Source organism: Osmia bicornis, chromosome 8 (assembly GCF_907164935.1).
Source record: "Osmia bicornis bicornis chromosome 8, iOsmBic2.1, whole genome shotgun sequence".
Taxonomy (NCBI): domain Eukaryota; kingdom Metazoa; phylum Arthropoda; class Insecta; order Hymenoptera; family Megachilidae; genus Osmia; species Osmia bicornis.
This window is the reverse complement of record NC_060223.1, coordinates 6,404,992-6,430,460: the sequence shown is the minus strand read 5'-3', so window position 1 is coordinate 6,430,460 and position 25,469 is coordinate 6,404,992. Positions and strand designations below refer to the sequence as shown.

The 25,469-nt window shown below is 32.5% G+C and overlaps 5 protein-coding genes across 6 annotated transcripts; 3 read left to right on the top strand and 2 right to left on the bottom strand.

Moving 5' to 3' along the window:
- Positions 1-6,140: 6,140 nt before the first annotated feature.
- Positions 6,141-7,823, bottom strand: LOC114877198 (tumor suppressor candidate 3-like). Its single transcript, XM_029189458.2, has 7 exons — positions 7,544-7,823; positions 7,287-7,465; positions 7,100-7,217; positions 6,889-7,029; positions 6,683-6,823; positions 6,443-6,593; positions 6,141-6,370 (listed from the first exon to the last, which is right to left on the bottom strand). Exons 1-7 carry the CDS (start codon positions 7,622-7,624, stop codon positions 6,189-6,191), a joined length of 993 nt encoding a protein of 330 aa, XP_029045291.1. The 5' UTR covers positions 7,625-7,823; the 3' UTR covers positions 6,141-6,188.
- Positions 7,824-8,252: 429 nt separating this feature from the next.
- On the top strand, positions 8,253-13,488 carry LOC114877206 (paramyosin-like). Its single transcript, XM_029189477.2, has 12 exons — positions 8,253-8,473; positions 9,994-10,166; positions 10,273-10,560; positions 10,633-10,857; positions 10,940-11,365; positions 11,440-11,573; positions 11,641-12,013; positions 12,089-12,310; positions 12,397-12,465; positions 12,540-12,646; positions 12,728-12,881; positions 13,005-13,488. The coding sequence occupies exons 1-12, from the start codon at positions 8,428-8,430 to the stop codon at positions 13,188-13,190; spliced, it is 2,403 nt and encodes an 800-aa protein (XP_029045310.1). The 5' UTR covers positions 8,253-8,427; the 3' UTR covers positions 13,191-13,488.
- A 380-nt stretch (positions 13,489-13,868) lies between these two features.
- On the top strand, positions 13,869-16,118 carry LOC114877197 (fizzy-related protein homolog). Its single transcript, XM_029189457.2, has one exon. The coding sequence runs from the start codon at positions 14,180-14,182 to the stop codon at positions 15,638-15,640; it is 1,461 nt and encodes a 486-aa protein (XP_029045290.1). The 5' UTR covers positions 13,869-14,179; the 3' UTR covers positions 15,641-16,118.
- A 2,270-nt stretch (positions 16,119-18,388) lies between these two features.
- On the top strand, positions 18,389-19,859 carry LOC114877205. 2 transcript variants are annotated; one of them, XM_029189476.2, is made up of 5 exons: positions 18,389-18,809; positions 18,925-19,002; positions 19,075-19,205; positions 19,277-19,341; positions 19,421-19,513. In XM_029189476.2, the coding sequence occupies exons 1-5, from the start codon at positions 18,786-18,788 to the stop codon at positions 19,426-19,428; spliced, it is 306 nt and encodes a 101-aa protein (XP_029045309.2). In that variant the 5' UTR covers positions 18,389-18,785; the 3' UTR covers positions 19,429-19,513. The 2 variants fall into 2 exon arrangements, with proteins under 2 accessions (XP_029045309.2, XP_029045308.2); XM_029189475.2 differs by having other exon boundaries at positions 18,390-18,809; positions 19,277-19,859.
- On the bottom strand, positions 19,764-25,184 carry LOC114877204 (WD repeat-containing and planar cell polarity effector protein fritz). Its single transcript, XM_029189473.2, is given in 17 exon segments — positions 19,764-19,978; positions 20,042-20,144; positions 20,146-20,163; positions 20,246-21,936; positions 22,006-22,175; positions 22,241-22,364; positions 22,432-22,640; positions 22,716-22,823; positions 22,966-23,129; positions 23,232-23,441; positions 23,532-23,646; positions 23,719-23,819; positions 23,896-24,089; positions 24,164-24,341; positions 24,414-24,543; positions 24,707-24,806; positions 24,990-25,184. Coding segments are annotated over 17 exon segments (3,738 nt in total). The 5' UTR covers positions 25,027-25,184; the 3' UTR covers positions 19,764-19,892.
- Between the last annotated feature and the right edge of the window lie 285 nt (positions 25,185-25,469).

The following is a 25,469-nucleotide window of genomic DNA, read 5'->3' as shown; positions in this document are numbered from 1 at the left end:
AAAAATAATTACATATACTCGTTACACGCGGTATTGCATGTCCGCGACGCACAATTTCGTTTAATGAATTTTGTTGAAATTAATATGAACGTGGAACCATTTATTTTAAATGAGTGTATTAAAGTTCAAAGAACGTTGAAACGCTGTTTGGTTCACTCCGCGTTAATTATTATATATACTAGTATTTAACAATGTTACACGAGATCAATTAAACATCATACGGTTTCAGGTAAATTAATTTTAATCAGAAAATTTATTATTTGTGGCCTTTGGAAAGATTTACTTCATATTTTTATGAATCGTTTAATGCCGTTTTGTTCAAATTATTGGCTCTGACTAAGGTATTATATTTTACTATGGAAAATAAACGAAATGTTATTTTATTAACGTAACTCATGGCTGCTTCTCGTTCTGACCGAGAAACTTTCACAACAGCCTCGTTGTTCCTCGAATCTAAAAGGTACTTCAAAGAAACTCGCGAAGAGTAGGAACCTTCAACCTCCAACATCGTCCAAAATATTTCGATGACGTAACACTGGACGAACGAGTGGGGCTGACTGTTTTGCATATTCCCTTTCATTCGATCTCTTGCGTGTGTTTTCCCCTCTGAACACATTGGTCTGTCAGCGTTTGCACGTGGCGCGAAACAGAGAGGGACCATTCGTATTACCGTGATCAAAATGTACAGGGTGCGACAAAATTCGTGACATTAGGTGTAAAAATGAATTCTCCTGGTATTTTTCAAAAATACATTTCGAATAAGCTAATTGCTTTTCAAATTTACTGCAATCTTCGTCATTTAGGAGACATAAGGGTGCCATGAAATCATGTCTTAATTTATGATAATTAGATGGAAATAGATTTCCCATTCGAGATCAAAAAGTGTTTCTTTCAATGAAGAAACACAAATTTTTCCACAATCTGTATAAATTCCAAACTCAATTTGCATACATAAATAGTAATGATATTTATTAATAAACACGGTTGTGTAACAATCGATGTCATAACAGACATAACGAAATAACGGTTGAATTGATAAACAGACCGTGCGATTCTCTTTCAATACATTTTTACGGTAATTCGTTTTCGGTATTGAATCAGATATAATTCAAACGTTATTTAATTCCATCGCGGTCGAGTCGGAAAGTCGATTTGATGCACGTGTCGGGCTTTGATTTGATCGTTTTCCGTTTGAAACGGTATCTCATAAGAATGCAAATCGCGATATCGCATAGGATACGTAATAGTCTTCATAACTGTTCGAATCTTTGCTTAATTTTCATTTTATTCTACGTGCATGCTTTTATTTGATTTTCTTCCTACGTGTCAGAAAAATCGGTGTTTCGATGAAACGTTTACAAAGGAGAATATCGAATGATTTATTTAAACAAAATAAATCATGTTTTAACATCGAACAATAAATATTTTATTTTAATGAAACTGTAATTATCTATTTAAGAGAAAGCCAGTTTCCTATAATATTTATTACTGGCGTAACACTTTTCTCTCGCGATCAGAGCTCATCTCGTCTCCGATTGAAGATCGTATGGTTACTTTCAAAATTTTCTAGTTGTTTTAAGCGATGACGTTCGTATATACACGTTTCGACAATCGTACATCGCTTCGAGCGATTATTCGCGTGTTAGTCGGTCGACAGACTCGCATAATCACGAGGTTATGCACGTTAAGAAGGATGTACGAGTTAACTTGGATGGTTGCATTAGTGGAGATGAACTCATTCCGCCTATTTCACTCTGTCCTACCTCTACCGGTGCTCTAGCAATCGCTTCACGTTCGATTCACTTTGAATATCGTTTGAAATAAACAATGTTTCGAGGTCCCGCGAAACCTTGACATCGTCGACACTCGCGGCACGTTAATAACAATTTATAATAATTAACTTATCGTACGAATAAATTCATAGTTTGACCGTAATTCTCTTGATTACCCTTATACGTATAATCATTCAAATTTCCTACCTTATATTTCGTCCTACTTGAAATCAACGAATGCGGCTCTCTTTACTTTCTTCGCCCATTTTCAGCTACTGTTCGAACTTTAACGTAATGGTTAGCTCGTGCAGTGACGAGGTCAGATCCCAATCCAAGTCACGAATGAGTCACGAAACGAGAGCCGTAGTCACGAAACCAACGATTCTCCATGCTGCTCGCGAAACCATTATACAGAGAGCCTCAAAAGAAATGCTCATCCTGTAAACTATAAACTCTTCGAATCAAACAGATCATTTTTAGCAGATTTTAGGCTTCAAATTTATGTATAATTTCTAAAGAAACAGAGTAAAATTTCGAAAATGAAAATGATATGAAGTACAGAGTTAAATTAGAACTGGAGCTCTCTCCATGGTCCGCCATCTGAGGGGCGGAAGAATATTGATCAAACGTTTATATAATAATTTTCATCAAACTTTAAGCTTGAAATTGGAATGAAATAAACATTTTTATGTTGTTAAATCTTGTCAGAATGCGGCAAGCCAATAATTTTTATTTCAAGCACATATTTTATCCAGTATTGCTCGAGGCTCGTAAAACGATCGGTTAAAATTTTACTCGCCGAAAGAAGCATAAACTTCAACGTCTTTCCAACATCCTTTGATCGATCGATCTGTCTCGAGTTGTCGGGAAAATTTCTTTCAAGCCTTCGACACAAAAGAACGGTCAACAAAAGGTATATGCATGTACATGGACGCACAAGTGCGTATGGTATCGATCGTGGTGCAGGATGCAATTCCCGGTACGAGTAAATCTCTCGATATTGTTCTAGGGAGCATAAAAGTCTTCCTTAAACGTACTACGCTGCCCAAATCGGCTACGCGATATCCATGCCGTCGTTATTGCTTATGCTCTTTCGTCGTCCTTCAGCTTGCAGTTAGCAAACCGTCCACGAAATAACAAATCTTCCGCCCTATAAAGAGTAAGAGGGTTAAATTACGCGGGACGCTCTAAATCTGGCTAAACAAATCTCGCGTTCTCCTCTTTACGAGCGAAATGTCGCCAACAACCTACCCGAGGAAAGCGTAATCGATAGAATGACGACCGAGATCACGAGACTAGTGCCTTCTTTCTAATCGTCTTCTTCCAAAAGAATATTTCTATTATCTGTTATTATACATGAAACAGCATAGTCTGACGTTCAACCCCTATTCTCCTCGTTTGCTACTATCTCAAGGTCCCTTTTCCCTACGATCTAAAGATTTTCTCCCTCCAACGTTGAATTTTCCAAGTTTCCCTACTTTCATCGAAATAGAACGAAAGTAGACTTCCGTCTACTATGCTGCTAGCTCGAACCAGTTATCTCTTAAAATAAAAGTCATTATACCGAAATAACGACCAACTTCAATCGACCCCATTTCTCCGACCAGGACAAGGACCCAAACCACTTCTCAACTACTGTTTGTACGTGGTCGAACATTTGATCATTTTATTGTATTAAATATGTATATTAATATGCAGCTCAAAATAGAGCAAGCTTTCAAGATATATAATAGTCAAAGTGAGATATTTAATATGTTCATAATTGCATGAAATAATATTGGAAAAGGTAAAGATAACTTCTCTGTTATCTCACTGAATGGCTATTGACTTAACGTTCTAATTAAATGTTATTCATAGTTTTACCAATTATTCTAAAACCTTGGAATGGATCTGTTTGTGAATGCCTCCCTTGGGTCTCTTAGATCCATTGGAGTAGCTGGGATATTTATCACCCTTATGTGGGTGACACTTGAATTTCCATGGGAAACTCATATTAATTTGTTAAGATTTGTTAGAAATTGAAAGCACTATCTAATAAAATGTTCGATACCCTCGCTTTTTATACTCTACACACTTCTATCACCCAAAGGTAAAGCTCGTCTGTTTATAAATCTTGCTTGTCTTCGGATCAAGCAGAAACAGGAATGATACAATAGTTTGCACAGGTGTCGAAAGTTTCATATCCCGAACAACTTGGCATATGTCAAATGGATGGCCTCCCGAAGGTCTTCCACGTCGGACACCTTTGTGAGAAGATCGGGCAACACGATTGAGTTCATTGTCTCTCTAATTAACCAACGAACTCGGCAGCTCGCCCTGGAATCCCTTTCCTTTGTTTACAAATATTTAATTACAGGCGTCACACGCTCTGGATTACACAGAGGCGTTTAAAGCATATAGGATTAGTCGAAAGTTCGCGTACACTTGATTGCACGATAGCGGAGGCGTCCAAAGGATTAACTTTAAGGAACCCCTACCATTGCTGGACGAGGTGATAAGACTCGGAGGGAAGTTTGTGTAACCAGTCGTTAAACTAATTTTATTTCAATATTGAACGAGGCTAGAAGGGTACACTTAGAGTGATGATGTTTTTACATTAAAATTAATAAAACTATCTTCTCTTATTATAATTCTATCCTCGATAATTGTGTCTTAATACACATTTCCATCTCTACGGTGACGGTCATCGTGTTAATAAGAATATCCAGGTAAGTCTGTCTTAATCCTCCAATCGAGAGACTGATTTCGATCGTGGGGGATGGTGTGTGTAGATCGAACGTGCTCGTTAATCCCTTCCCGAGGATACAGGATCTTGATACATCGAAAGAGGGTTGCTGCTAGCTTTCCCGTCGAAGCTGACCGCTGGTGGTAATTACCGTAGCTGGTGAAAAGCTCTCACGCTCAAACCCTTTCGACTCGCAAATGCTAGCAGACGCGGAGATCTCGACCCTTAAGGGAATCCCTTTATCGGCCAGAGTCTCCAGCAATAACCGGTCATTTTTCTGCAACGATCTGTGCAGCTTCTCTTCGACTACCTCCATTTCTCTTTCTCTTTCTCTTCTTCACCGACACAAGGGTACTTGGTCCGTGGACCAAGGAGAACAAACAGGGCCCTTCCAGCAAGCTATACGAACGTATTTCGTACGCGACCATGGAATGGGGTCAACTGTGAAAGTAGGGTCACCAGGCGGGCTCGCTATACCGATGCAGTCAGATCGGTTTTTGTAAGAACGATTCTCTCGATCGCGATGCATTTAACGCTTGTATGCCGTGCCCGCATAGAAATTTATGAACAGTTAATTGCATTAGACGGTGAGGGTATCTTGGTCATCTTTCACGATACAATACTGTATGAATATGAAATTATGTTACAGGTGTTTTCAAAATTTAAGGACACCTATATACAGTGAGGTGTAAAACTGAAACAATAGTACTGTTCTTCCAGAAAATTATTATTTATTTTTATATTAATTTTTACGACTAATTCATTTTAATCCTTCTTTGAGAGAATAAATCTTTCAACAAGGCATACTTTAATGTGTGTAGAACCGAAGGTCTAATAATAAAGAATGACACTGGTATCAACAGCATCTAGATGTAAGATAGAGTCTAATTAGAGCAGAGAAGTTGGTGACGATGGTTTAAAATTCATGTGCCTATTGACCTTACTGTAGGTTCAAAGTGCATCATCTACTACAGTGATTACTTGTGTCAAGAGCAGTCACGGAGAGAATATATAATATCGGTATACACGCAATAATTAGAGGGACATGGCTAAGCATAATCAAATCTAAACTTGTGCATCCCTACTTAACAATTTTAATAGGTTTTATCAAAAGAATTTGGGTTTCCAGTTATTTATCCTTCCTTAGAGAATGAAGCTGAATCTTTACATGCTCGACACAGGATTTGGAGTTTACTATCTTAAATTCAATTTCATTTTATATTTTTCTAAAATAAAAGAGGATGTAGCCTTTCATTGGGCACCATTCTGCTCTCCCTGAGTTCTCAAACTTAGCATTCTCAAAACATTGACTATGTGAAGGGCCTTTTAACAGTTTAGTCTCTCCCAAACGTTCAAGGGGATTCCCTCTTCAAAAGAAGGCGCTTTTATACTGTGGCGCTATCTGGTGTTGATAAGGGGAACTATAGATCGATATATTTTTTGCGCTCCCTATCGGCGAAATAAAAAAGCTCATTTTGAGCACCAGATAATAGATGACGCCACGTATTTTCCCGCCATTTTACTTAAAAATTCTTAAATTTTTTAATTACAAAAATACAAAACAATATATGGTATTATGATGAGGGATTGCATGCGTTTTTAAAATAAGGAACACATTTTTATTTCAATAATATACATTTGATTAGCTGGAAAAATGCTTCTATAATACAGGAAGTAATCACTTTCAGTATTCATTTAAATAGTAAGCTGTATGGATAACCTTGGGCTTTGTTCCTAAATATTGATAATAGAAGACTGAAAAAAATAGCAACTAAACCTGCACCTATAGCGGCAAATATCCGCCGCTTTTTCACATCACCTTTACGCGATGCGGATTCAGTCATTAAAATCATACCTAATACTACCGCTCCATCTAATTACATCTTATTAAGGAAAATATTAGTACTGTTGATAGCAAACAGCTTCATACCAGTCAAAAGGATACTCAAAATCAGGACAATATAAGTTTCCAAAATAAATTGACCTTGGGAAGATGCATGAATGTAAGCTACACCTCCACTGGGAGATTTATGTATGAACGGCGGTCCTCTGATATGATTCCACATTTGTCCGGAAATCATTGTAAGCGTGAAGAACTATGAATAAAATCATTTTAAAATGAATAATTTAAAGGAATAATCAGAACTGCTACTAAGCTTCTAATGACTATCAAAATAGTAATTACCAATGCTCCAAATCCCCACATAGTTTTGTTGTAAATAAAATCCAAGTTATTGCGTCTGAGATACAAGAATCCTCCAATAAATACCAGCAACATTATTATTGCTATTGTGCCAGAATAGTTTGGAGGTCTAAATACTCTAATCTGCAGTGAAATATATTGTTAACATTTTTGTATTTTGGGTATAAAGCATGTGTATGAGGAGATACCTGAATATCAGTACGTTCAGATATCCACTTTGCAACAGCTTCTGCTCCAAATCCTACTCTTTGGATATCCATAGTATCAGCAGGCTTTGGTTTTCCTTTTGGTGGGAAGTGCATGTATACTGGTGCACTGTTTAATTTCATCTATATAACAAGTCTTATTTTTAATTATACATATTACACAGATAAGTAGTTAAACATATGTTTTATATACCATTTGAAATACATCTGATCCTTCATCAAAATCCACAGATGCAAAGAATAATTTCTTTGAATGAGATTGCAAATACCGGAATGAATTTGCTGCTATCACAAATTCATCATTTGCATGCCTAATGGAACAGAAATATATAGTGATTATAACTTAATATAATAAGTATTATAGATACATTACATTATACCTGCAGATTTGGCAGTGTCTCTGCGGTGCCATTGCAGTAAACATTACAATGACAGAATAATTTCTTGGCGTGGTCTTAACATATTCCTTAAACTTTGCGCTGTTGAATTTAATTACAGACCTTGTAAGAGCTAGTTCTGTTAATTGTTGCACCCGATCAGACAAGGATGAACCTTGAATCTAAAATATATATAATGTAATTTAATATTGTATTTCAGTATTCATGATAGCTACAAGGAAAGATAAATAGGTGCTTACATTTTTTGCTCTATACTGACAGCAAACATAATTCAAACTTAAAATAAACGCCAAACATATAATGTAACTTTTACAATCCATGTTGATTGTTGTTGCAAAGTAATAGTATTACAATTACTTTTCTATCGGGAATATGTTACAACCATACGGTAAACGAAAGCCCATTGGTTTATCTGCTACACGTTGCATTTGATAGAAGAATATTTAGATTCGACAATTTTTTAGAAATATTGAAGATATATTTTGAAAAAGTTTATCATTTGTAATATTAGAATAATTCTCTTAATAAAACAAATGACAAATTTTTAACATCAAACATCATTTGTTTCATATTGATGGTAATTTTCAGGTGCATATCAAGCTGTTTACTCTTTGAGGAATTGGGTGCATGAGATTTCAGTGTAATATTTTCAAGTTTTATAACATTTTATTAAACATTTTAATTAATTTATTATTCTCCTCGTAATTATACATTGTAATGCATTATTACTTCTAAGAATATATTATTACGGAAGTTTCATCAATCACAAATAATCATTGAAATTCATTAGCGCCATTGAGTTGTAGCCCTTGTTACGTTACTGGTGTTAGAGCTATAGTTTAGCTATCACCGCATTGGTTGGTTGCGCAATTCTCGTTCGTTGATTCGTCATTGGGCTGATAATTTTCTAACCGTCATTTTAAATCCAGAAACGAATGCAGTATTCTAACCGAAGAAAAGTTTTGGACAGATGTAGTGTGACCTCCGCTTGGATACAACGTAGTTTAACGTCCATTAGAAACAGTTTTTGTTTAATCTGTGAAAATATTAATTATTATATTTGTTTTAAGAACATTTTAAGGACATTAAGACCTTCAGAACATTGTTTAAAAATATTTAAACAATGTCATTTTCCAAAGCTAGAATCCAAAGGTTTAACGAACTAGAAAGTAAGTAAACACGTATAATTTTTATCATTTTCTTTTAGTGCATATATATTTCATAATCATTAATAATAGGTTAAAATAATAGCATTCTTTCTCTTATTTTATTACAATCCTGCGAGCATTATTGTGTTTAACTGTGTAATTTTAGTTCAGGACATTTTAGCGGGAGTGTGACATGTGATGTTCCAGAAAATACATAGAAATAATGTTACAAATTTATTTTCGATTCAAATTTAAATTAGTTTATTATACAATTCGTTCAATCCAAACGAATAGCTACATATTTAATACATATGATGTATTTTTCGTTCAGTAATTATCGTTATTATATAAACTTTAATTAAGCTGCGTTAAGATGAAACTAAACATTGAATAATTACAAAATGTGTATGTAGGTACAATGTACCAAAAATATTTCACAGGACCATTTAATTTTTAAATGTTGCGATCAGTATGGGCAGGGGTGGGGGAGAGAGAATAAAAGACGGTAGCGATCGATGCCGTTACGGAACTGTGAAATAAAGGTACGGTCATTGCATTCGAAGGGTAGACACCTGGGGTACATATTTTTATGACATCCAAAGAATCGTGTCCCTTGCATTTAGAAACAGCTGGCTCTATTTCTGCCTGCTTGTATCCACATGTATATACAGGGTGCGACCGAATACATGTACAAGCGGGCACGAGGTGGTTCCTTATGAAAAAATAAGAACAAAATATGGAATACAATTTTTTCATTTAAGGCTTAATTTTCGAGAAAATCGAATTTGAAAATCCTATTCGTATGTATGCTGTTACGGCTAAGTTACGGTTCGTTGAGCAACGTATAACGCGTATCGTTTTTTAACCAACTTCGAAAAGGAAGAGGTTACTCAATTCGATCAGTATATATTATTATTTTTTTCTTTTTTTGTAAACAATGATCTATTCGTTGAAAGTCTTTTGTGTACTTTTTCCTGAACTCTGTAACTTTCAAATATGCGTAAACATTGTTTATGAACAGAATACGCATTACACGTTACTCGACGAACCGTAACTTAGCCGTAACAGCATATAGCGAAGTTCAGCAGAGTCCATAACTGCGACGCACAGGTTGAAAGATGGTGGGGAAACGCAGCGAGCTTTCCGCTAATCGCTTTCCACTTCGTGTGGGCGTACCGCCAATCAGGGCGAAGATGCGCACGAAAAGATGCGCAGGGCGAAAGAACGAAAACTGGTCTTTTCGCAGTTATGGACTCTGGCGAACGTACGAATAGGATCTTCAAACTCGATTTTTTCGAAAACTAACCCTTAAATCTTTCTATCAATCTTACAAACCCTGTAATTCCTGTTTTTTAATATATTAAATGTAAAAAATAATAATTACATGAACAAATTATAATGTACATATATGAGTTATTAATTTATTCCCTTATATTTTTTAAGCAGAAACATCATATTCATAAAATGTTTTAAATTTCAAACCTAAAATATATGCAAATTTAAATGTTGATTTTTATTTAAAAAGAGAAATTTTTTAACAGATGATGTACCTGCACCGGGCGCATACGACCCAAAATTTGACTCGAAAGTAAAAGGTATAGTTTTGATCGAGAAATCGGAAAGATTTCATGATGATAAAAGCGTTGCTAGTGCTGAATGCAGTTTGTCAGTTTGCGCTAAAAGTACGCCTCATATAAAGGCTACTTTCAGGACCGTAAGTGATCAAAAAATATAATTAACCCTTCGTTGATGGGGCGTTCATAATCTCAACACCGCGAATATATGAAATACTTTAATATCCAAGATATGTTTTTCCTTAGCCCCAACTACCACGGAAAAAAATCCGCAATGACGCCCCGAGAAGTGCATCAAGAACAAAACCTCGATCACTTATTCCGGTCCAGGATCAAAAATTGAAGTACGAGTCACAGCAACACCTCGCGGATCTTCAGGTAGAATGTTCCAACAAAGACAGAACCATAAAGGAACAAGAGAAACACATCGAAGATATGAAAGAAGAAGTACAAAAATTGCAATTGCAGCTTGAGGAACTATTTAAAAAGCAATCGCAGATAACGGAACAGCATAAAAAGGATATGGAAGCTATGGTTGTAAAAGATTTTTCTAGACGTTTGCGTCGTTATATTTATCGTTATTTAATTTACAATTTGTATTTACAGGCAGAATTACAGCAAGAAGTATTAAACGGCCACGATGAGAAATATCAAGGCGAAGTGGAAAATCTTCACCGGAAATTGCTAGAAGCTACAGAAGAAAAGGGGCGGGAAATTCAAGCGCGAAAAGAAATGGAAGTTGATCTGAAAAATCGTATCGCCGAGTTCTCGAAAAGGATATCGGTGTTAGAGATCGAATTGGCCAATAAGAAATACACTGGCGAAGAAAGAGTAAATGAATATTGATATAATTAATTAACTATTTCGCTACCGCATTATTCGATATACTTATCAATCGTTTTACTTTCCATAGATTAAAACTCTTGAAAATCAGATTGCTGAATTGACCGTTAAAATGGAAAATTTAACTGAAGATCATAAAAATGAGATGAGTTTGTTGGCTCAAGAGAAATCTGAGCTGAATTCGCGTATACATGATCTAAGTGAAGAACGCGACCAACTGGAATTAAAATTACAGAAAAGACAGAGTGTCGTTCTTCAACTTCAAACACAGTTATCTGCACTGGAATGCGAGTTAGATGAATTGCATGCAGAATATGAAAAGCTTGTCGAAGATTCTGCAAAAGAAGTGCAGGATCTTAATTATAAACATTATAAAGAGATTGAGAAAATGGAAGCTACTGTTGAAAATAAGAAAATGATTGTGTCAGCGAAGGACGCTGAAATAACTACACTTTCCATGACTGTTGAACAGTTGAGGGCATCTGCAGAAACACAAGTAAGTCCTCGGTCAACCACGCTAAACATTGACTTGTTAATTTTATTTTAAAACAATTATTTTACAAAATTTAGGAGAGCTTCAGTCAAAGTCTACAAATGGAACTGGATAGGGCAGAAACTGAATTAGCAGAGAAAAAGGAAGAACTAAGGGCCTTGAAGGATCAAATTCGAACAGAGGCAGCAGAAATGGTGTCCAGAAGAAAGAGGTGTCTAATCCTTTTTTATAAAATATAAAAATTTCGCCTAACATACTTATAATAAACTTTCGTCCAGGTTTGAAATTGTAATGGCTGAAAATCAAGCATCAGTTGCCGCCTTAACTACACGTTTAGCCCAAAGTAATGCCGAAGTGGAAAGGTTGCAGCACGAATTGAAATGCGGTGAAGACTGTATAAACGAGCATCGCGATTTATTAACCATTATGCGTAATAACTCGCAAATGGTACACGAACAGATGCATACCCTGATGGAACAGTTGAACGTCAGGAAGGGGTTGGTCGATCAAATCGAAGTTGAAAGCATGAACGAAATAGAATCAGCAAAATCTTTGTTCGAAGCTAAAATTGAAGATTTAAAACAAATAGCAACGAAAGAAGTCGGAAAACTGAAGGCTGAATGTACAGCAAAAACTACTGAAAATGCCGAGGTGAGTTTGCTTTTAAAATATTATATTTCTGTTGGAATAAAACTAACCATTTTTTTTTTTTAATTTTAACATAAGATAAAAAAACAACTTCATGAAATGGCTAGTCATCTGAATGATGCGCGAAATATGCTGCTTAAATTGGAAGAAACAAATGACTCTCAACAGATAGAGATTTCTCGAGTAGAATTGTTGAATACTAAGCTTAGCGAACAGTTAAAAGAACGCGAAGAAATTGTTCAGAAACATGATAAATTATTGGAGGAACAAGCAGAGAAATATGAAGCCGAATTAAACGAGGTATACTTTTAAAATTGTTAATTTCATATATCTCCTTATCACACAGGAAGGCGAGGAATATATATACTTTCTTATATTATTTGTAGGCGAAATCTAAAATCCAAGATCTTTATGACAAAATTAAAAATCTTGAAGAAAGAAATAAGCATTTGAAGGTAATTAATAATTTAAATATATGACATTTTATAATATATTTATAACAGATTACTAAAACATTATTCCTATTCAGGATAAAGTTGAATTATTTCAAGAAGAACGACACAAGTGGGAAACAGCCGACAACACAGTTATGAAAGAACTAGAAAAAGAAAGGTCTCTACGAGAAACTCTTGAAGTGTAAGTTACCAATATAAGTTACAAATATGTCTCATAACTTTATAAAGAAACGGAATAATACATTTTTTTATAACTACTTAGAGAAAACAAAAATCTTGCCGAGGATAATGAACGTCTTGCGAAAAATTATGAAGAAATTAATGAGAAGTATGCTGAACTAGTAGGCCATTGTAATCATAGGCAAAGAATTAAGCATTTATCTCATTTAAAAGATAAAATCACTCAACTGGAGCAGGTATGTCTGACTTTCCGAGATTTGTAATCTATATTCAGTTGTTCAATATTCAATTGTTTTCAGTATTATTTCAGCATTAATTTTGTTTTTATTAAGAAAATAAGCGTATCAATGTATTTTTAGGAAATAAGCCACAAAACGAGAATAATAGAACATCAACAGAAAACTATAGACAAATTAAAAGCGGAAGATAAGCGCTCGCATATTAGAGGAAAAGAAAACATGCTAAATGTTACCAAAACTGTTGCTGCAACACCACTTCCTTCTCCACATAAATCATTAACACCTTTAAGGAGTCGAAATGATTAATTAAACGACATAAAAATAGTTCAAATCTGACATACTCAAAAAGCAGTTTAAAATCGTGGACGATTCGTATAGCACGGACGAGTAAAATTAAGACTTCTTCTTTACAACTTTGACTGTATTATTTCAAAACATTAAAGCCGTAATTTTTATCGAATGATTTCGTTTAACATATTAATGTTTAACTAAAAATAATGTATACTATGACGTAAATGATTAAAAATAGAATTAGAACTATTGGTAGATTTTACGCCTAACTTTGTATCATATTTCTCCAAATAAAATATATATGATCGATCAATTTGAAAATTAATTAATGATAATAAAGAGAACAGCGTATTGGCAATTGGTACTAGTCTGCCCCCATCAATTATTTACTTATTTAGCACCCCCACTAATTTTAGCTACGAGCCGCCACTGCTGAGTATGATGTATGTAACAAGCCTCCGTTTAGGATTAAAATAAAGGATTAGCGAAAATGATTAATTAAGGCTGCGTAAACATTTTCTTCATTATCGACCTCGACGCCAGCCGCCACACCTACACCCGACCGTGCGTCATTTGCAGTTTGTGTATGTGAAGCGGCCTCGGTGCTTAGAAACATGGGCTGTTTTACCAACGCGGAGTTCAGCCTCGACGTTATAAAATATTAGTTCTCTATAGCTTTATGAGCATGTTGCTAGATGGGTGTTCACTCAACTACACTCATTTGTATAGAGGTTTGACCATCTGTTTTCGAAAGCAACCCTTCGAACTTAGAGCATTTCGATTGGAGGAGAATCACATTTATGCTCTCTATTTCCATATCGAAAAATTTTCCAAGTTGACGTTGAATGGCGACTGAATAGAGGTGGTTTACTTAATTCGATCAATTCGGTTTACCACAAGGAAAATGACAGTGGACGTGTAATCAACGTAATTTAAAGAACAAACAAACTGTATAGCAAATAATTATGTGACTGAATGTAAAAGGGTACCATTAAAAAAAAAAAATGTTTCATCACGAATATGAGAAACGGCTGTTGAAGTCAAACAGTGAGAGCCATATAGATAGTCTAGCAGGTCCTGGACTCCATTCATCGGCATATTTTTCGTCAACTAAAATGATGAATAATAGTTTTGATCGATTTATACCGACACGATCAGGCAATAATTGGCAGACAACATTTTCAATGATATCAGAAAATAGTCGGAATGGTATAGTCACGAAAAAGACACGGGAAAATGGAGAGAGTAATCGTGATGGAATTGCTTACTCTTGTCTTCTAAAAAATGAATTACTCGGAGCCAGCATAGAGGACGTAAAAGGACAGTGCGAAGAGCGAAGAATATTATCACCATTAGTTACCAAAAATCTCTTCAAATATGTTACACCCACAAAAGATCACACGTTACTTGATCAGAGTTCACCTTATTCATTATCACCATTAAGTTCTAAAAGTCAAAAACTCTTGAGGTCACCAAGAAAAGCGACAAGAAAAATATCAAGAATACCATTCAAAGTACTGGATGCTCCAGAATTACAAGATGATTTCTATTTAAATCTTGTTGACTGGTCTTCGCAGAATGTTCTTAGCGTTGGTTTAGGTAGTTGTGTCTACTTGTGGTCCGCATGTACCAGCCAAGTGACTAGACTCTGTGATTTGTCCAGTGATGGTAATAGTGTAACATCGGTTGCTTGGAACGAAAGAGGAAACTTAGTTGCAGTTGGTACTCATTTAGGCTACATTCAAGTATGGGATGTAGCTGTGAGTAAACAAGTCAGCAAACTACAAGGACATAGTGCAAGAGTTGGAGCACTAGCTTGGAATGGTGAAGTTTTATCATCCGGTAGCAGAGATAGGTTAATATTGCAAAGAGATGTTAGAACTCCTTGTGTCGTCAGTGAAAGACGTTTAGGAGCACACAGGCAAGAAGTTTGTGGATTAAAATGGTCTCCGGACAATCAGTATTTAGCCTCTGGTGGAAATGACAATCGTCTTTATGTGTGGAACTTACATTCTCTTTCACCTATACAAACATATACAGAGCATCTGGCAGCTGTTAAAGCTATTGCATGGTCTCCACATCATCATGGTCTATTAGCTTCTGGCGGTGGTACAGCGGATAGATGTATCAGATTTTGGAACACGTTAACTGGTCAACCAATGCAGTGTGTGGATACTGGTTCCCAAGTTTGTAATTTGGCTTGGAGTAAGCACAGCTCAGAACTAGTCAGTACACATGGCTATTCCCAAAATCAAATTTTGGTTTGGAAATATCCAAGTTTAACGCAAGTTGCAAAATTAACAGGACATTCTTATAGAGTTTTATATTTGGCAATGTCACCAGATGGTGAAGCTATTGTAACTGGTGCAGGGGACGAAACATTACGATTTTGGAATGTGTTCAGCAAAGCACGTAGTCAAAAAGAGAATAAGTCTGTGCTGAACCTTTTTACTAGCATTCGATAAATTTATATACACAGATAATAGGTTTATGTGTAATACATATACATTCACCTATACGTGTACATATATACATACATATATAATATTACAAATAAAAATATGTGTATATATATGTGCATATATACGTGCACGCGCGCGCACATACACACATAAACACAACATAGTATTCTGGAACCTTACATTATGTGCAACGTATATAACATATATATATATAATAATTTACAAATGTTAAGTTGCAGATAAGGATTTGAATATATTTAGTTATGGATAAGAACTGAAATTTATAAACTAAACTTCTATATGCACAGCCTTTAATATAATTAATTTTTATGTGCAATAAGTTACTAATCATGAAAACATGCCCTTACAAGGAAAGTAAAGCTAATATTTTTATGCATTTCTTATACAGATTTTTTTTTTTATATACAGTGCTTTAAAATTTATATTTCATCAATACAATATCTGTTTCTTATATAAAATGTATATTTTTTTTTATTTTTTGTTTTATTATAATCATGTTAATTATAAAAAAGATTTCTTATTATACATTTATTATATTTTTTTTTATTGTAATAAAATTTACAATGCATCAGTAATTTGCATTCATTATACACTGTTTATTGTGTAATATAATGCAGAAAATGACTAAGGCCACTTGAAATTTTTAATTGCAATATCACAAATAGTTCCTTTCAAGGGCATATTATATTCCTGTAAGACTACAGAATAGTCTTCAGAAGTGTATAGGCTGATTAAATTTAAAAAAAAGATTATATAAATCCTTAAAGACTATTTCTGTAACTTTTACAACCTTATGGAAATTAATTATATATAATATCTAGAAAGAAGGTTGTGTCTTAAATACTGAAACATTTCTCTCTTTAAATACTATATTAATTTATATTTTGCAATTAGCAAATTGTACAAACAAATTGAAATGTGAGCTATAAAATAAATTCACTTATTTATACAAAAACAAAAATAATATATTGCTATATTTACCTATATATTCAAAAGGAAATTTAAAACATAATGAAAATATGCAAATTCTAGTGAACTAGAATTTAAAATTTATATTGTATAGGTCTGAACAATTATGTATAATCTATTTTCAAAAACTTTAAACAATACTTTGAAGTATATGTAGAAGAAAATAAATATATTCTGACATTAAATAATGTGATTTTTTATAAGTTAGTTATGATTTTACATAATCTTATTGTATTATATTTTTCACAATATTTCAGACATTGAATAACGCATATCTATTCCATAAAATCCAGAAATTATTCATACTTTTTTTTTAAGTGTTATTGTGATCATATAAAGTTTTAATATCATAATAATATTTAAAACGAAAGTATTAATAAGTGTAACTTATATTTTATATAAAATATAATTATACAAAATCAGTTTAGATATAGAGTATTAAACATTATAATGTATTTGGAGCAAATGCACTTATCGTTAGTTTATAAATTTATGTTTAACAATACCTTTTGTTTGATTTAAATATACATTTGTAATTGTTTTTTAGACTATGGAAAATTTGAATAAGGTACTTGAATTATGATATGGAACTTAAATTTCTTAAGAGATTATTATATGCAGAAAGTTTAGTTTATGGGAATATTCAGTAAATAAATAACCAAAGATATGAAAATATATTTCTGTTAAAAAATTAAGATTAATAATGAAATGTTTGATGGTAATAATCTCAGAAAAAGTTCAATATCACATATTGTTCACATCAATAATAGTGATGCATTTTTAATTGATACAATGTGTATATTTAAATCAGATATGTAACAATAAAGTGTATTATTATAGTTTTCTTTTTTGGTTTGTTATCTTCAAGTAATACCTAGCTTACATATTTGTTAGGATCAAAAACTGCAATGTATTATTGGTATTACAACAGATTGCTTTTCAAATTATACTTTAGTAAAGTACAAAAACAAGTACTTATAAATACGAAATTATTCTATTTCAATATTGCAGTGCATGCAACAATTACATGACTGCATAATCTTCTAAAATTAACAATACATTTTTTCTTTTCAAATTCGTACATGCTATTTATTCTTCTTATTTACACATCAAATAAGAAATATACATATAGTAGAGAATTATGTAAAGGTGTTAAACGTACAAATGTTTTCCATGTTTAATATTTCTAAGTAACAGTAAATCATCTTTCAGACTGAAAGATTTTTTTATATTTTAATTATTGTGTAGAAAAAATTACATTATAATATATGTAATTCATGAAAAATAAATTTTATTAAGAATAAACATTATTGTTTCTTAATAAGTTTGTATAATTAGTTCTTATATGCTTCTTATATATTTATGTTATTCTAATTACAAGCAATTGAATTTTAATTCTATTTATCAATATTTATCATAATTCTTTTTGTCGGCGCGCAGAGAGTCACCGGGGTCCCTGACACCCCAAGACGATATTTTGTCGACGCACAGAGAGAGTCAACGGGGTCCCTGATACCCCAAGAGGATATTTTGTCGATGCGCGAGGAGAGTCACGGGGTTCCTGACACCCCAAGAGGATATTTTGTCGATGCGCAAGGCGAGTGACCGGGGTCCTTGACACCCCAAGATGATACCAGGTCTGTACGTACAGAGCGCCACCGTTGCATCGGGGTCCCTGACACCCCTGGGTGAAATCAGGTCCATATGAAAAGGGCACAACCAGTGTAATAATCGTCCTCTAATTTCTTTACCGAGTTTATTTAATTTACTTTATTTATTTTCTTTGTTTATTAAATAAAGTCATCGAAGGAGAATAACATTTATGATTGTATCTTTCTTTTGGGCCTCGGCCGAGAACTTTTATTATTAATTAAACGAACACTATTTGTTATATGAACATTTATTTAATTGCTTGCTGCTTTTTGTATACCAAAATATCTTTTATGAACTGGACATAATGCGTTGTATTTCTCTGGTATAATAGCAAGTAGTGGGGGTCTCCTCTCGTTATATCGCCTTCTTCCAGCAATAAGGCTAGCGTACTGTGAATTGTAGTTCATGTAGATTGTAATTGTATGTCTATAAACAATAATAATTATAATTCTTCTTATTGGAAAATTGAATGCTGATTTCCAATATCAAATTTATTTAATACAAAATGGTACTGAATGTCTTTAGGCGGGTAAATACGTACTTCTTTTTAACAATACGGTTATGTTGTTCTTTGTTTTAAACAAAAAAATTTATATTTATTTACAATGTTAAGATAAAATAATATGTCTAAACTGTGTGTCTAGGCTGTAACGTGTTATCGTTACCCATTACTTAACAAAACAGTGAGATTTTATGGTATATATGAACCTCCGTATTTAAAGGTTATTATATTAATCATTGTTAAATAATATACTGTATAGTATAATATTTACTTAGTTTAAATATTATTACAGAAAGTGTACGAGATACCAATTTATCCTACTTTAAACATACAGCTTAGAGGATACACGTATCCTTTAATTGAGAAATATCAAAGTTTTGTTCAAAAACTTGCAGATGCTTTGGACATCACTGTTGAAAACACGTAATGCTTAATTTTCTGTCTTAAATGTAATATTGTGTGCTGTAATACCATGTATATTTATATTTTTATAGGTTTCCCTATCCTCATAGAGAATTTAAGATAAAAAGATTTAAAAAAGGAGGTACAGTAGTTGATAGTGAGTATAATGTAAAAATTTATGAAAGGGATATACAAGTTTCAGATATTACAGCCACAAAATGTCCTATTTTTATTAGACTATTAGAAGCAACTTTACCTGAAGGAGTTTCTATGTGCATTGATAAATATGATCCTTTATTAAACAATAAACGTTTCATACCAGATAAAGAATTACTTGATTTGAAATCTGAATTAAATGAGATACTTGTAAATAGAGGAAAATAAAATTTAAGTGTATATAGAATAGAAAGAATTTAATAGTTAGAACAGATACAGTAATAAATAATTTATTTAACAATTCAATTTACAAATAATTTTTGTTACATAAAAAATATAAGAATGTCCAAGTAGTTATTTATGTAAAAGTGAACAGATTTTTAATAAGCAATAACAGATACTGCAATTAATAATAATAGATAATGTAATTAATAAAAATTTTATTGTATCAAAATTACATACGGCATAGGTGTATACATGTCATTATAAAAAATTTAAATATATGTAAATACAATTTTATATACTTTCTCTATTAAAATCTAAAACCTTTATTTATAAAAGTCCAAAATGTACAACTTTTATTTTAGACCCTTCTTCTGATCTTAAAGATTCTTTTACTTTGTCATTTGTGTCATCTTCTATAATAAATAATATTTTATATTAAAAAAAGATCTGTTGACCCATTAAATGTTATTACTTACTTGATTGAAAATCCTTAAGATAATCTTCAAAACACAATGGAAGACTTTCTGATAATTCGCGTTTTGGATCAGTTAAATGCACTTGAGTGATTGTAGAACGTTTTTTGCTTATGTGATTGACCCTGCAAGAAGTAATTAATAAGTTGATATATTATTTCCTACTAATTGTGCACTTTAATACACTTTGTACACAATTATACTTACCGTGCCAGGTACCAATATATGCGTTACTGTATCTGAAAATTTAACCTTTGGTTTTTCATTTGTTGCGGGTGTTGTATCTGTGGTGGTAGAAAAAGGGGAACAGGGTATAGGAGTAGAAGTAGATATAATGGGAAGCGGTGGTACATTAGAAGATACTTTAAAATGTTTATTAATACTACTGTTTGTACTATTTGGTGATGACACTAATTTTGAATGTTTATCAAACCTGTTTTGTACACTGTACATAGAAGAGAATTGTGAACTACCTAGTTCTATGTTATTAGTCGAGGAATGTACATCAATATTATCACAACTTCCATGAAATGCAATATAATCAAAATCATAATTAAGTCTGTATCTGGAAGGTTTAACATTACTGTATTTGTGTTGATCCTGTAAAATATTAGATGTGGAATTTTGTTTTTGTAACAAATGTGATGCGACATTTCTTGACCTAGTAGATGTAAACTTTTGAACAGATTCATCAATATCTGCTAATCCAGATGTACTTCTAGATAGAGGAAGATTTTTTCTTGGAAGATTTTGAAAGTAATTTGTAAATGAATTTGTTAGAGAAGATGGTAGTGGTGGGATATTAAAGTCCACCTGTTTCTTTTCCACAAAAGGTTGTTGTAATTTGATAATGCCATGATTTTCTTCATTGTTAAAACTTATTGCACTACTATTACAAGAATCTTGTACTTGATTATTTTGAAAATTAAATGAAGTTGATACAAGATTACTGTGATTATTTTGAAAATTAGATGTTAATTTGTTTGTTGCAATGGAATCAGCATGTGTTTTTGATGTAAAGTCATTCACTGTAACAGATGTTTTTGTACTTTTTAAAGGAGACAAAGAAACAGTTGAATCAGATTTGCTGTTTATTAAATTACTAAATGAATTGTTATATTGATTTGAAATGTCTGCACCAAAAGATGTAGACATAATATTATTATCTATATTATCTAATGAGGACCTTAATAAATCGGAAGAAACATTTGGTGTAACTGGTTCATATGTTGGATTGTTGAAAGGAGTTGACATAAAACTGTTTTCCCCTACTAAATTTTGTGTCATTGTATCGGTACATGCATTATCAAGAGGATATTGCATTTCATCAAGAAGAACATTATTTAATTGTTTAGTGTCTATGGAATTTTCAGTAAGTCGATTAGATGATGTTTTCCGTTCGTGTAAAGATAGACTTCCAAACGAAGTTGTCATTAGGTCATCAGAGATGTTATTAAAACACTGTGAACTACTGTTAGAGAGTATTGTGGTTGTTGGTGTTTGTTGTGTATGAGTTTTATATAGCGATTTATTGAATGATGTTGTTGTAAAAAATGTATTTGAAAGTGAAAAATGTTGTGAATGGTTAAAGGAAGTTGTGGTAAGAGTATTATTGGGTATACTGAAAGATGTTGATTCCATGGTACAATTATTTTTTTCGCCAGGCGAAGCATCAGTGAATGATGTAGGCAATAAATTTTTATTAGGGGAATGAGGATGGAGAACTGGTAAAGGTGGAATTTGACTGATGGATTCTTTCTTATAATTATGATGTTTAGAGTGTTTTGTATCAGTCTGATTCTCCTTAGAGGAATTTTCACTTTCATCGCTACAAGACTCCCCTTTATCACTTGATGAATCAGAGCACAATGAACATGATGCTCTAGAGCATGTGGAATCTGGAAATTTTTCCTTATAACATTTTATGCAAAACAAACTGAATTGTAGATTTCGATATGCGTTCTTACGTGAACTACTGCAACTGTTTGATCTACTTAGTATACGTTCAGCATTTTCTTTAGCTGCGGTGGCCATTGCTGTATCATTTACAACTAATGCATAAAAATGTATATCCATAAAAAGGTCATGATCATTTAAATCTATAGCAAGTCTAAAGGCTTTTTCAAACATGTGATACCTATAATATTAAACATAAACTTTATACGTGATATGATTATTTCTAAACAGTATGGTATGTAATACCTTAATAAATGATGGAAAAATCGTCTTGTTAAATCTCTTATTTCATCTCCATATTCTTCTTCAATAACTTGACTTATTGGTTTAATTGGCACGTGAAAACTACCCAATGCATTCTGTATAAGATCTAGAGAAAATTAAATTATTTTTACTAAAAGTACAACAATCAATTGGAATATAATACTGAATCTTACTTTCATGTTCCGTCGTCAAAGGTAACTTAAATAGGTAATTCAAAATTTGATTTAGTGCATGCATGCATGCGCGCGGATGAGTATCCCAATTCATAGCCAATAATAAAGAAGTTGCTTGTTCAACTTGAGATAAAGACAAATATCTCTTGACCAGTACATCACCGGTAAACGAATTTCCTTCCAACATTTTTATGACACCTATAGGACCTCTATTAATAATTTTATATTAATGTGATTATCTTCTTATATTTTATTTACTTCATAAAATAAAAATTATAATATACCGTTGAAAAATTAATAATAATAGAGAATTTCCTCGATTATGTAAATCGACGTAACTATTCAAATCATTTTTTTTATTCCATTCCATACGTAGTAATGCTGGCTGAATTCTGTATTATAAGTGAATATTGATAATATGTATATCTCAATTAACTTATTATTAACATATTAACCCTTTGTAAATGTATTCTAGATTATGCTTGACCACTGTGATTACAAGGGGTTAATGAATAAATTAACACAAAATAATACCTAAAATATGATGATAAGTCAAGAATGGCAGTTTGTGTTGCTTCTTCGCTTAATGTCTGGATTTTAATACAAGACAAAGAAATATCGAAATGTTGAAATTGACCTTTGTCATTTCCAACAACAAATATTACTCCATCACTGTGCCATGATGCTAATGTTGGTATCTTAAGAATTATTAATATTTTATACATTTAAAAAAGTAATTGGACTTGTTTTAGTCTCATATGTACAACTAGGAATATATATACATATTTTATAAAACTTACAAAAGCTGCCTTTACATTGGTAGTAGTAGCTCTAGTTTGATCATAAATTATAACAGAACCATCTATGCAACATAATAACAACAGTTCCTGAGTAGGTGAAAATTTTACACAACTTGTATGTGTGGGTAAAGGCACAGAGACCATTGCTATCCTTTGAAGTTTATCTTGCTGGGAAATTTCATATGTACGCCATTCTACAGTCACCTCCCCCTATATCATACTTATGATGTGAAGAAGTATTCAATTGTAAAAGTAATGTTACAGGATTGAATCAAATAATAAATTACACACAACTATTACCTTCCTTGATACTTTTTGTTCTACAGAATGAATAATATTATCATTACTAGTATCAAACATTATGCACAATGGATCAAATTCACTACGTATATAACAAATTAATTCTAATTTTGCTCTGAAAATAACGAAATCAGGATTTACAAAATCATAGTATTAGTTTAAAAAATTGAAAAGAAAGTTTATATACCCTATTAGACGGTAAAGATGTATATTTGCACGGTCATGTTCTTTTACAGCTGGACTCCAAGGATAAACTTCGTTAATAGTGGATTTCCACCAAATTAGTATCTGTAATGTCACATAAACTACATAGTATGAGAAACTTACTATAAGAATTTTTGTATTTTAAGATCAATATGTTTACCAAATCACCGCATTTATTGGTTTGTATTTTTTTGTCCAACCTCCGACCATTAGGTCCAAACAAATCAATTGTAGATAATTTTGGTTCAAGTTTGTTAATTTTGTCAAAAACATGTCGTTTTGATCTTGTGAAATGTATATGAGTGACTTGGTTATCATTATAGGTGCAAAATATATAATTTTTAGTGATTATCACTAAAAATACAAAGAATTATATATTAAAACCTGTTTAGCATATAAAAATAAATCATACATGATAAAATAATTACCATCTGATATGTGCTCTAAAAGTTTTCCTATCAGATATTTGTCAAAAGTTATTTTGTATATATCACCAGTAGCAATGTTAACTTGTATTTGTATTATTAAGGCATTAGTCAACATTAATTGTAACACACAGTCATCATACCATTGACAATATATAATTGAATTGTCTTTCAATTGTTCCTATAATATTAGTTTATAATAAATATTATCAATGTTTTATGATTCTTGTGAGTTAGCTTATCAGACTTTTACCTCTAAATATTTAATAGAATCTTTTAACTTGTTTCCTTTTTTATTTGTTGGTACATATATCATACCACGTTTTTGACAATAGGATCTTTTCCCTTCTTCATAAAAGCTATCGATACGTTTATCATGGTAACTATAATAATATGAAATTTACCATTTGGTTGTATCGAAAAGAAAGTCATCTATTACTTAAGTTATTGTAATGTTTTATGTACAATTATTAGGTATAACTTAATTTTATTAACATATTACATTGTAAATATAATTTGTGATACATATAATTCAATTTGTCTCACCGAAATGCCCCAAAATCTGTACTCTTTATATTAATATTGTCATCAAATGTCCACAAGTTTACTTCACCCAACAATGTGAACATTATAAAAATCAAACACTCTAAAATTATAGAATGTTCACATTAAATCAAACATAAGCAAAGTTACATTAGATTAAAAGGTGTTGTGTTATACTTTATTAGAAAAAAATCTGATCTTAGACAACTGAAATATGTACAAAAACCATAATAAAAAACAGTACACCATTGTGTATTTAAGGTGATGCTAGCGTTGAAAACTTTACCGACAGTCTCTAAAATAATCCCTAGAAACGAGATCATATCTTTATTCTTTTCTGCTGAACAGATTGCAAAGAAATTTGAGAGACGTATTCAGGAGGTCCTAAAAAATGGTACTCTGGTCCTTATTTTACCCAAATCGTCAAAAAGTTATAAAATATTGAAATTGGTGTCTGTCCACGGTCAAGAAAATGGCGGATCGGACTCACCTGCGATAATTTATTTGTAATATAAACATTTTTGCGAATCGTATGTCCAAATAGAGACCAGAGCGTCATTCTTTGGGTCGGATAGAGCGAAACAAGCATCCAGGGGATCGTGTATGTACAAGCAATAACTACGAATAGTAACCCCTAATTTTTGATCAAACATGAGCTGTTTTACCGATGCGGAATTCGGAGAGATATTATTCCCCATTTTGTTGTAGGATATTGTATTATCGACATATATTTTCATTGCAATTTCATTGTTAGTTCTACAATGTT

What these genes read in the sequence shown, in the direction of transcription:
- LOC114877198 (XM_029189458.2), bottom strand. Translation starts at nt 7,624, where the DNA reads ATGGATTGTAAAAGTTACATTATATGTTTGGCGTTTATTTTAAGTTTG. An exon ending in GTCAGTATAGAGCAAAAAAT is followed by an intron (nt 7,466 to 7,543) that starts GTAAGCACCTAT and finishes TATATATTTTAG; the next exon opens with ATTCAAGGTTCATCCTTGTC. An exon ending in GATCAGATGTATTTCAAATG is followed by an intron (nt 7,030 to 7,099) that starts GTATATAAAACA and finishes CTTGTTATATAG; the next exon opens with ATGAAATTAAACAGTGCACC.
- LOC114877206 (XM_029189477.2), top strand. Translation starts at nt 8,428, where the DNA reads ATGTCATTTTCCAAAGCTAGAATCCAAAGGTTTAACGAACTAGAAA. An exon ending in AAGGTTTAACGAACTAGAAA is followed by an intron (nt 8,474 to 9,993) that starts GTAAGTAAACAC and finishes ATTTTTTAACAG; the next exon opens with ATGATGTACCTGCACCGGGC. An exon ending in AAATCACTCAACTGGAGCAG is followed by an intron (nt 12,882 to 13,004) that starts GTATGTCTGACT and finishes ATGTATTTTTAG; the next exon opens with GAAATAAGCCACAAAACGAG.
- LOC114877197 (XM_029189457.2), top strand. Translation starts at nt 14,180, where the DNA reads ATGTTTCATCACGAATATGAGAAACGGCTGTTGAAGTCAAACAGTGAG.
- LOC114877205 (XM_029189475.2), top strand. Translation starts at nt 18,786, where the DNA reads ATGGTACTGAATGTCTTTAGGCGG. An exon ending in TACTGAATGTCTTTAGGCGG is followed by an intron (nt 18,810 to 18,924) that starts GTAAATACGTAC and finishes CTGTGTGTCTAG; the next exon opens with GCTGTAACGTGTTATCGTTA. An exon ending in ATGAACCTCCGTATTTAAAG is followed by an intron (nt 19,003 to 19,074) that starts GTTATTATATTA and finishes ATATTATTACAG; the next exon opens with AAAGTGTACGAGATACCAAT.